The sequence below is a fragment of the Electrophorus electricus genome, chromosome 3 (assembly GCF_041902795.1).
Source record: "Electrophorus electricus isolate QZ-2024a chromosome 3, ASM4190279v1, whole genome shotgun sequence".
Taxonomy (NCBI): Eukaryota; Metazoa; Chordata; class Actinopteri; order Gymnotiformes; family Gymnotidae; genus Electrophorus; species Electrophorus electricus.
The window spans coordinates 26,386,991-26,398,182 of record NC_137499.1 but is presented as its reverse complement, the minus strand read 5'-3'; the positions used below and the strand labels follow the sequence as shown (position 1 = coordinate 26,398,182).

The window sequence follows — 11,192 nt, the reverse complement described above, 5'->3', positions numbered from 1 at the left end:
TAATTAAGTCATATCATCTGTCAGTGGCAATGAAGCAGTCTGAGAGACTGATGCTAGTTCTTGCAGGTGGACAAAATGTTGTGTGCAGAGCAGTTGCTATATTGGAATGGATACTGCGAATTTATAGTACACCTAAAAGGCAGGCCAGAGACTTTGACTAATGCAATAATGCACCAGAGGGAGCAAGGGTTCACCTGTAGTCCCACAAACTCAAGGTGCAGCTGCTTCTATTTCTGATGCATCTGATGATTAACCCACAAGTTGAATTAGTTATGTTCAAAAAAGCAAGAAAATGTGTGCGATTACACCTTATTAAAGTCCATTAGAATACTTGGGCTATTGCTGTCGTGCTTTTATATACACACACACACACACACACACAATGTATATATTATATATAAATAAAGATGGTCTGATTCCAACATCTCAATCTATTTGTGTATCTCAGTTTATGTTTGTATCCTTGTCTTTCTACGCAAGAATATTTTATACAGTAACAAAATGCAGTAGCACACACAGACACACACACAAAACATTAGAGACATAAAAAAACCTTTGGCTTTTAAAATAAATACACAAAGTTTTCTCCAACTTTGAGTGACGTCTTGGCCAATCAAAAAGCCCATATTGAACCAGATTTAAAAAAAAAAAGAAAAAAAAGCTTTCTTTCAGTGTTTGGGTCGGATTAACGTATGAAATCAGAACATATTACTAACATCCATGAGCATTTTAGGATTTTAACAGCTGAACCATGCGCCTCATGCAGCTAACAAAACTCGAGCTCTTATGCCACCTGGTGGATAAAAGTGGAACAGCACCGTCAATTCTAGCAGACAATGAATCAGTTCAGGAGCAGAAGAAATTCACTCTATGCATACATATAACAAAGTAAGGGATTTCAGAGAACAGAAAAGGTCAATCCCCACTTCATGTGCATTAACGATTCAGACATCAGAGTACAATTAACAATTTTATTATAAAAGTATTACAATAAACCGCCCTTACAAAGCAACTTTTTCATCATAAATTCCTGCAAAACAAAATACAGTGCCAATAAAACCTTTGGTTTGCGTTTCTGCTGATTTTTGGGAAAATAACAGCACACACACACACACACACACACACACACACACACACACACACACACACACACACACACACACACACACACACACACACCTACTTTGCAATAGTAAAAAGTAAAATTATAATTATAAACTGGGAGTGAGCACCAGCTCTGGCCTGTCAAACCTCCAAACCTGCTCGCACCCACAGACTGCTGAACTGACGTACAGATATGCAGGAGTGCATAATGTGTGTGTTTAATATATAAACACACACACATCTACTTTGCACTAGTGGAAAGCACTCCTGCATATTTGTATGTCAGTTCAGCAGTCTGTGGGTGAGAGCAGGTTTAGAGGTTTGACAGGCCAGAGCTGGTGCTCACTCCCAGTTTTCCAGTTTTATGATTATATGATTAACGGTCCAGCAGGTGAAAATGTAAAACCGGACTGATTAAAGCGCAGTGGAGGCCTGTGGGAGTGTTTGATTAATACGAGCTCAATACAGCCATCCGATGGTGTGGGGCAGGGCTGGACCTGGCAGGCAACTGCATTACCCGAAGATCTGGCAGGTTGGAGTTGCCAGAATAAAAGCAGAATAAAAAACATTAAAACAAAAAACCCCTCCAAATCTTATGGCTCCATTTAGAAGGCTACAGATGAATGCATTATATAAAACAACAACAAAACTGTCTATACCATCTACGTTTTAACAAACGTTTTCTTGTGCAGTGTTTTTTTTTTCTTTCTTTTTTTTTTTTTTTTTTAAATCAATGGATATGTTCTTAAAATCAGGCCCCATTCCTAGAACCACAGGTGGACATGGGACACACAATCTAACCAAAATGGATTTCTCTCTCTCTCTCAAACACATGCATGCACACCTAATCCGGGATCACACAAATCTCGCAGTGCAAAGTCTGAACACTACCTCTCATTTTTAAATACGATCGGTTTCACTGTAGAACCCAGAGGAGCCAGTGCAGTCAGTTTCATTTAGACAGTGCGCTATAGGTAAGACAAGGCGGCAGATTCAAACACGGTTCAAGCCTGCTGTCTTCGCGTAACCTGTGAGTAACAGCCTCGAGAGTTGCAAGGGTTTCAACTCTTTCGGGATAAGTTATACAAAAGAATAAAAAAAGGACACAGAAGAGACAAAGAGAAAGGGCTTTTCTCTCAAAGCTTATGAAGTGTGGCCTGTTAAGCAGTCCCTCAGAACAGGCGGCGATGTCGCGCTCTCATCATCTTATGCCATTGTCGCAGAAATTCGCTTCATCTTTAGCACCACTAGTGGACAGAGAACGGTTCAACAGTCCACCCAAGAAGGCAGCAGTAAAGGAGAAAAAAACGCACAGGGAGGGCAGGTTGACAAACAGTCCCTACTGCTTTAAAAGTAGCTCCACCCATCCCTAACACGGCAAAACTCCCTGCTCTCAAAATATAACCCCCCCCCCCCCCCCAAATAAAATAAAATAAAATAAATTAAAATCCTATTGGTCCAGAGCCTCTATAAAGGTAACAGGGATCAATGTTCTTGTCCTTTCCCGACCACACCGCGAGATTCTGGTTGTGATTTACGCTCTGAATGCGAAGCTTTGGTAAACAAAGCACGAGCCAGCGCTAAACACAAGGGCCGTTTATCTTCGCTTTCATGTGCTCTTAGCGTGCGCCATTCCTGAGGCGAGATTCACTTAAAACCACTTAACATAAAAAAGATAACATTATAAGCCCTGAATAATGAACTGAAATTTTCACTATTTCACATACAAAAGGATAGCAAGTCAGGGCTGCTTGCTTCATTGGGAGTCAGATTATTTAAGGAGTTATACAGTGAGGGCCAGAAATCCTCACTAGTTTGAGACTAGGATTAATATCGATTCAGATATTAGGATTAGCATCTATTCCGTTCTGCCAAGAGAAAAGGAGGGTCGGGCCATGAGGTACATTTTACCTCGTCTTTTGTGAAAAACATATCACCAATATCTAACGAATAAAATAAAAAAAACAAAAACAAAAGACACAACTGTACGGAATAATAACAATAATAATTCAAGCAATTAAATTAAAAAAACAAAACAAAACAAAACTGAAAGGCTCGACCAGGTGCATAGTCAGATCAAAGTATTCATATACAAAAAAAAAGAAATGATCTATGTAGCCATAAAATATAGCACTCCTTAGGTAATCGCTCTTCCAGGAGCTGCGCAATAGGCACAAATCCAGAGCTTCTGCAGACGTCACTCCCACTTTACACAGTTCAGGGGTGTGTCCTAGATTTGATTGGCAGCTGCAGAGGAGTATGGCTGGCTCTGGGCTTCCAGGTACACAGGTGGTAACTGGATGGTGAGGAGAGTGGTAAAGTGTGTGCAGGTCGCTCCAAAGGGTACAGATTTTAGGGTTAAAAGTTCAGAGGTCGATGGTTGAGGGCTTTGGCAACATTGCTGGGCGGGCAACTGGCTCCATGATGGATCGGGGTAAGAGTTCTGGGGTCAGGCTTCAGTCAGGGTGGCGGGGAACCCCGGATCCGGGTGTGCGCAGAGCAAATCAGTCAGGATGAGGCTGGGTCTCTGAAAAGACTCCACACCACTGTCACAACCCCCAACCTCGTCTCCTGGAGACAACTTCTGCTCCCGCAGTTCCTCAGACAGACCCCGAGCTGGAGCTGGGAGGGAGGGGGAGGGGGAGAGAGAAAAAGAGAGAGAGAGAGAGTCAGCCATCATTTTTAAAACATGCAAAGTCAGGTTGAGCAGTCCAAGAATTCTCCACAATGGGGCGCCATTAGCACTCAAGTAAGCGCACTGTTTAAGAGGAGGGCTTCGCATCAGCTATGCCGTGACCTTGTTTACTACAGTGGTAAGAAGCAAAATCAAAAGTGATTCACAGCACCACGCAAAGAGGTTCCCACATGTCACTCAATTCTCAGAAGACAAAAACAGTCCTCTGAGTCAAAGCTTTCTCGCTTTCTGTAGGAACAATGTGCAGAAGGATTCAAAGGTAAGAGAAGTTCCCCTTTCATCCTCAGCCCACTCCTCCACACTCGATCAGAGTTTCAACCGGGCAACCTCGGACTCCCCGGACAGCGGGCAAACGCGGCCCTGAATGGCCATGCTGAGCTCTCGCTTCTGCTTTCCAGGGAAAGCCCCTCCCTGGCTCACTGAAAGTAAACTGTGTCATCATCTCCCTCTTGCACAAACACACATACATGTGATGACCACATAGGAACTACACATGTGTGTGTGTGTGTGTGTGTGTGTGTGTGTGTGTGTGTGTGTACGTTCTGGCTGTCCCTCACTTAGGGAAACCCCAGCTACGACACGCTACTCTTGGGTCAGGCAAGGTGAAGTCTGCGGACCGAAAGCGCTCTGATGCTGCATGGCCGTTTTTTCGCAGCAAAGTTGAGGTTTATGGTGAAAGAGGGGAGAGTTCTCGCTACACACTCGCACTGTCCTTACATGCGGTCACTGGGGCGTGATTTCATTTCACTGCCCAATCATGAGTGGAGAGTGTGCGTGTTAAAATTTCAATGACAAGAACAAAGTATGTGTGAGAACAAAGAGGCACTCTGTGTTTGTGTGTGTGTATGCGTGTTTGCTAGTGGGTGGTTCCTACCCGGGAGTGGCTGGGTGGTGTGCATGTTGTCAGTGTCGTCACACATGCAGTGCTCCTGCAGTATCCGCACTGCGCCGCTATTCCCAACGCTTTTCAGGCCGGCAAGAAGCTCGCGAATCGTCCCACCCGACACCTGCAGACCACACATACACACAGACACAGACACACAGACGGGAACGTCCATTAAGACCACAACACACAAACAAGCCTTTAAGATCCAAAATGTGGATGGATCTTTTAATATGATAAACATCAGCGATATTACTGCCAGTTAACTATGACAGTTTGGATTCCCTATCAAATACTACAACGCAGTGTGAATTAACCTCCACAGACATAACTGTAACTAGACAGAGTCCACGACTAGGTAAACACACCGCCACGCTGAAGGGCTACTGACAGTTATGCACTAAAACATTATTAAATAGCCTGTTAACCAGTATTAAATAGCCTGTTAACCAGTATTAAATAGCCTGTTAACCAGTATTTGCATGTTTTCTTTACTGGTGTATGTTAATATTCATGCAAGTGTGTGCGCACGCACGTGTACATTTGTGTGTGCATTTGAATGTGCACGTGCATGGTGTGTATACGTGTGTGTGTGCGCGTGTACCTCATAGCTGTCCATCAGCGCACTGGTGGGTTGGGGGCACAGGCGGAATGCGTTGGTGAGCACGCCCAGGCCAAGGGCCTGCGCCAGGTTCTCCCAGCCACCCAGCGACTCCTCCACACACTGGCACAGTGCCCGCTTGGTCTCGCCATCCAGGTCCCGCATGTCCCCTGCCAACGGCACACGCGCATTAGCCACACCGAGCTCCAACGAGTGTGAGAAACTACGGCCCGACGTGCACGCCTGCTCCTGCCTACCTTGCGGCTCGACGGCAATGCTCGGCTGGTAAGGCTTTCCGTTGAGAATTTCCCGCACCTGGCAACAGCATGACAAAATGCAAATGTTATCAGGGATTTTTGCATAGGGGGGGGGCCAGAGCAGTACCCTCTGTTCGGGACATTCAAGTCTCCGTAGATGTGACCCTTTTCAAATGGGTTTGCCCCCAGAGGGGGTGGGACGCAATCGGGTAGGCCCAAAACGGCGCCGGCCAACCAGGAGCGAATCCTGATCCTGCTTTTGCAAATCAGTACTGTGAGAAAGTTTTCAGCCACCATTAGATCTGTTCGTTTAGCCATGGTATAACAACCATATATAATTATTTCCCAGTCTCTATTAAGATACAAGCAGAACATTTTTCAGAACAGAATTTTCGGAAAAACAATTTTAAGAACAAAATGGCTTCTACAGGCAAAAGGCCATACTTAGTATGACCTCCCTTGGCACTAAGCACATCTTGATCACTTCGGCGAGACTGTCCTGAAGTTTCCTGAAGTCGACCACTGCTACCATTCCATCCAGGTTTAAGAGAGACCAGGTTCCTGTTATTGCTCAAGTATAAGGGGAGGTCACAATAAACACATGCCATTGTAGCCTGTAGGAGCTTGGGAGGGGTTAAATTTTATTTAGTTTTTAAATACTGAATATAAATTTCCTTTATTTTCTGTTTGTATCTTAATAAAGAGACTGAAAAATAATTATATATGGTCATTTTACCATTCCTCCAAATTCATCCTCTCTGCAGTCATAGGACTACGATGTGTGTCACACACGCACACACGTCATTTGTATTATGTTACATTTACATTAAAAGCATTAACCAACAGCAACTAAGGTGGGTGACGTGTGTCATTTCACAGTCGCCGATTTCACGCTGTGATCAGCCGAGCGCGACCCTCACCTCGGGTGACGCGGCCATGTTCAGTGGGGTGGTCCCTGGAACATAGCCCTCATCATCCTCGGCTTCCTCGTCTAGAGCACTGCACTCCTCGTCACTGAAGAACAGTGGCTCGAAGTTCTCTTTACGAGGGTCTGCACCTGGGACGGGACGAGAGGAGCAAAGGGGAAAGGCTGAACTGCACTATGCAAAGTCAGATGACCAAAGGGGGCCCTTCCAGACCCTGACGTTTTTTCCGCACGAGACAGCCGAGCGGTTAAAAAGGCCACGGGCGCACACACACACACACACACGCACACGCACGCAGACCCACACCTGCGGCCACAAGAAGTGCACTCAGTTTCGGGGAGCCCCGCCCTGCTGCGATGTGGAGGGGGGTGGAGCCGTTATAGGTCAGGCTGTCCACCTTGGCATCACCCTGCATAAACAGAACACACACCCACACCCACACACCCACACACCCACACACGTTCCAACCAAATCAGCTACTATACTACTTGCCGCCTTATGCACCTGATGACAGGTGAATACAAGGTACACAGATCATGCCCCGAGGGGGAATTCCCACTGAAAGATAGACGCATTACTGCCACAGATGTGGCTAATCAAACAATACTCTTCACCTCGGTAAACACAAGGAAACACTGCCGAGGGTTAAAGATGTAAAAATCCCCATAAACGCATTTCTTTTGACACACGTGTAAGCACTGGGATCATCACACAAGCACGCACACATATGCACGGGGCAAGGGCGGAACCGCACCTCCAGCAGCAGACAGCCGGCCAGGGAGACGTTGTCATGCTCGGTTGCTAGGTGAAGCGGTGTGCGGCCGCTGGTGCGCTCCTGAACCTCCGGGCTCGCGCCACTCTTCAGCAGTGCCCTCACGCTGCCCAGACTGTTGGCCACCACAGCCAGGTGCAGTGGACACAGGCCTGAGCACACATACGCACAGGAATCATTTACATGGAATACTACAAAAATTCAGCATTTTAATCAAAACAGCTGCCTCTGACTCCTAAGAAGTAAAGGTTTACATTTTCATTAAGGTTCATTAGCACTGGGTAACGCCAAGTCAGGAAATGGAGCATTAAACCGTGAGTAATTTTCACCATTTAAAAAAAGGCATTTTCACCATTACTGATTTACTGCCCTGCTACTGAGGTTTCGTGAAATCCCCAGAACTGTGTTTCATCTGTAGTATGAGCAGAATGGCCTCGATCATACCAAAACTGAAGCCTACAGACCAGAGGTGCTGCCTCAAACAGCTGGACATGCTGGCACACACACACAAAACATCTCCGTAGAGACAGAGTACACACACACACACACACACACACACACACACACACACACACACACACACACACACACACACACACACACACACACACACACACACACACACACACACACACACACACACACACACACACACACACACACACACACACACACACCAAGCCCTGTTCCTCCCATGCTGTAGTAACCAGAGTGTGGTAGAGTACTGGCTTGTGCTGGGTACTGCCTGAGGGTGCGTGTGGTAGAGTACCAGCTTGTGCTGGGTACTGCCTGAGGGTGCGTGTGGTAGAGTACCGGCTTGTGCTGGGTACTGCCTGAGGGTGCGTGTGGTAGAGTACCGGCTTGTGCTGGGTACTGCCTGAGGATGCGTGTGGTAGAGTACCGGCTTGTGCTGGGTACTGCCTGAGGATGCGTGTGGTAGAGTACCGGCTTGTGCTGGGTACTGCCTGAGGGTGCGTGTGGTAGAGTACGGGCTTGTGCTGGGTACCGCCTCAGGGTGCGTGTGGTAGAGTACGGGCTTGTGCTGGGCACTGCCTCGGGGTGCGTGTGGTAGAGTACGGGCTTGTGCTGGGCACTGCCTCGGGGTGCGTGTGGTAGAGTACGGGCTTGTGCTGGGCACTGCCTCGGGGTGCGTGTGGTAGAGTACGGGCTTGTGCTGGGCACTGCCTCGGGGTGTGTGTGGTAGAGTACGGGCTTGTGCTGGGTACTGCCTCAGGGTGTGTGGAGTAGAGTACCGGCTGTGTTGGCCATTGCTGTTAGCTCCAGCGCAGCTCTGTGGCGTAGCAGTAACTGCACCATTTCTCCATCTTTCTGCTGGGCAGCCAGGTGCAGTGCTGTGTTACCATGGCGATCGGTGAGCGTGACATCAGCTTCAGCCATAAGTAAAGCCTCTGCTGCCTCTTTCTGCCGAGTCACCACCGCAAGGTGCAAAGGCGTCTGGGATACGAATGAAATGGACAGTAATCTTTTCTACTATACGGTGTAACTGTTACAGGGGATGGGTACAAACAGGGGGGTTTGTGTGTTCTATACTACACCTGTGTGTTTCTGTCACTGTGTGTATGCGAAGAATCTAAAGAGTGTGTGTATGTGTATATTTGCTTTTGTACTTTTTCAGGGCAGACAACAATGCCCCATGTAGGAAAACCCAAGGAAACCACGTAACCGTGTAACTGAGTAACCAGGTTTGTCAAGACCAGCAACGTGGTCCTGACAAGTGAAGGTGCTTTTTGTAAAAGTTACACTTTTCATTTTTGATAAGTTAAATGGCAAAAAATATGTGACATATGAAACAATGTCCTGACAAGGTATGTGTGTGTGTGTGTGTGTGTGTGTGTGTGTGTGTGTGTGTGTGTGTGGTTAAAGTACCTGATACAGGTCATTCCTCATGTTAAGTACATCTTCTCCAGGGATCACAGTAATAACCTGTGCTAAGTTCTTCACCGCATCAGTCTGACTGTAGATCACACCCAAATGCAGCCCACTGCAGGCGTGCTCGCGCACACACACACACGCACACACACACACACACACACAATAATTCCTCCGTTCCTTGCACAGACATATAACTAAGCCACACCACTGCTGTGCTTGCAGCTCACTGTCTGAGTCTTCATCCTGCTTGCAAGCTGAGCCTTGTCTAGGGATTCCCCCCCACCCCCCAAAAATAAACAAAAAACAACCCCCCCTGTCAACGCGGAACACACAGCAGGAGCTGGCCCTCGTCAGGACTCGGCCCTCGCCCTCACCTAACGCATGACCCCTGCTCTCACAGTCTGCTGTTAAGAAGCATGCATAGGTTTGCGTGACCTCGGGGTGATGTGACAACACCCTCTGGTTCTGGTCTACTGTCAGGACTAGCCTGATCAGTATTGGGGAAAAAAAACTGTGGGAATCTCAGCCCTCGACTGCTGCGGTTCAGGGGTAGGGGCGAGGCAGAGTAACGCACGTGTCTCCGTTCTCATCCTGAGCAGCCATCAGGGGGCGCTGTGGGGCCAACAGGTTGCAGATGTCCCCGGTGATCACGTAGCTGAACAGCGCACGCGTGTGTTTTTTAGCCAGCTCGGCAAGATGAGGCTCAAACACACATTCTGCTGGAGGAAAGGGGGAGACAAACGCGCTTGCGCGCGCAGACACACACACACACGCAACAGGACCTAAGCATTAAGCCAAACACCAAAATGTTACAAAACTGACACTACATTTTCATCCACATTGAAATGACCCAGGATGGCGAGTGAGTCTCTGCCGGGTCGGTACCACTGCCGGGTTTGTCTCACCTGCAGGTTCCGGGTCCACGGCTCCACTCTCCTCAATCCCCTCTCCCGCCGCTGTGACCCCGGCCCGGACATGGGCTCGGATACCACCGCCTGAGGCCGGGTCTTCGTCCGGATCGCAGTCGCCATCTTCGTCAGTGTCTTCCACAGGACCCTGACCGGCTCCTGGGCACAGGAGAGCGAGGGTCTGAACCGCAGTTTGCACTGGCTGCTAACACGACCTGCTCACGGCTGAGACCGAGGTTATGTTCCAACAAGTTAGCAGAATATGACTCCACATGTGGCCTCTGGTGGGGGAGGGGGTATTTTACTCATCAGTATTTCACATTCACCTGGATATCATAAGCCTAAAGTAATGGCAGACCAGTAGGAATGGACTTTTCTTCAGAATGGAGTCATACAACTCTAAAAAAAAATCTCACTTCATACCCTGAAAGCCAGATGGTAAGACCTGCTGGCTTAGGGTGACTGACAGGCCAGACACTCACCGTGCTTGACACCTGCACCTCCCCCACCCATGGAGGGAGGATAACCATAGCTGGAGTTAAAGTTGTTAAAAGTAGAATATCCCTGGTAGTAGTGACCTAGACAACAGGGCACACGTTCTGGAGTTATTTTCCCCTTCATGAAATAAAAATGGAGCCCAAGATGAACATGATGAGAGCGATTTTATGACGCAATGGCGAGGTGAATGCATGCCCTAGCACCTGCTCCTCCTCCACTGCTGTGCCCGCCCCCTGCTGTGGGACCACCCCCTGTCCCTCTGTACATGTTGCTGGCTCCGCCCCCTGCTCCACCGTAGTCTGGGAAGTTTGGCAAGGTCTTCTGCCTCTTCCTCTGTACTTCCTCCTTATCTGTGCAAAGAGCACAACACTACTGAATAAACATGAATAAACAAAAGCAAACAAACACAAGGACCCACGAGTGCTTTACATGGACGCTTCTCCTTTTAAGGGTCAGAAAGCAAAATGTCATGTGGATTTTATTTTGTCATTATATTAAGCGCTATTATCAATGATTAATTACATTAATTACATTTCTTAATGGTTTTTTAAAACGACAAATATATGGAAAAACTGATCACAGCCGTGAAGTCTGATCTCACAAACGTGACCAGCACCTCCAACATCGCAGTTAGCTAATAAAAGGTTATGAGGGC

The 11,192-nt window shown here is 47.6% G+C and overlaps 1 protein-coding gene across 4 annotated transcripts in view; it reads right to left on the bottom strand.

Annotated features, from left to right (window-relative positions):
* Positions 1 to 957: 957 nt before the first annotated feature.
* Positions 958 to 11,192, bottom strand: part of nfkb1 (nuclear factor of kappa light polypeptide gene enhancer in B-cells 1) — a 32,289-nt gene continuing 22,054 nt past the window's right edge. For all 4 annotated transcript variants that reach the window (XM_027027055.3, XM_027027056.3, XM_027027054.3 and 1 more), the window contains 13 exons: positions 10,741 to 10,887; positions 10,522 to 10,617; positions 10,037 to 10,198; positions 9,706 to 9,847; positions 9,126 to 9,240; positions 8,492 to 8,693; positions 7,221 to 7,390; positions 6,773 to 6,875; positions 6,461 to 6,597; positions 5,541 to 5,598; positions 5,287 to 5,453; positions 4,674 to 4,806; positions 958 to 3,726 (listed from right to left, as the gene is read on the bottom strand). In XM_027027055.3, the coding sequence (XP_026882856.2) occupies positions 3,554 to 3,726; positions 4,674 to 4,806; positions 5,287 to 5,453; positions 5,541 to 5,598; positions 6,461 to 6,597; positions 6,773 to 6,875; positions 7,221 to 7,390; positions 8,492 to 8,693; positions 9,126 to 9,240; positions 9,706 to 9,847; positions 10,037 to 10,198; positions 10,522 to 10,617; positions 10,741 to 10,887 (1,805 nt within the window). In that variant the 3' untranslated portion in view covers positions 958 to 3,553. The remainder of the gene's footprint in view (positions 3,727 to 4,673; positions 4,807 to 5,286; positions 5,454 to 5,540; positions 5,599 to 6,460; positions 6,598 to 6,772; positions 6,876 to 7,220; positions 7,391 to 8,491; positions 8,694 to 9,125; positions 9,241 to 9,705; positions 9,848 to 10,036; positions 10,199 to 10,521; positions 10,618 to 10,740; positions 10,888 to 11,192) is intronic.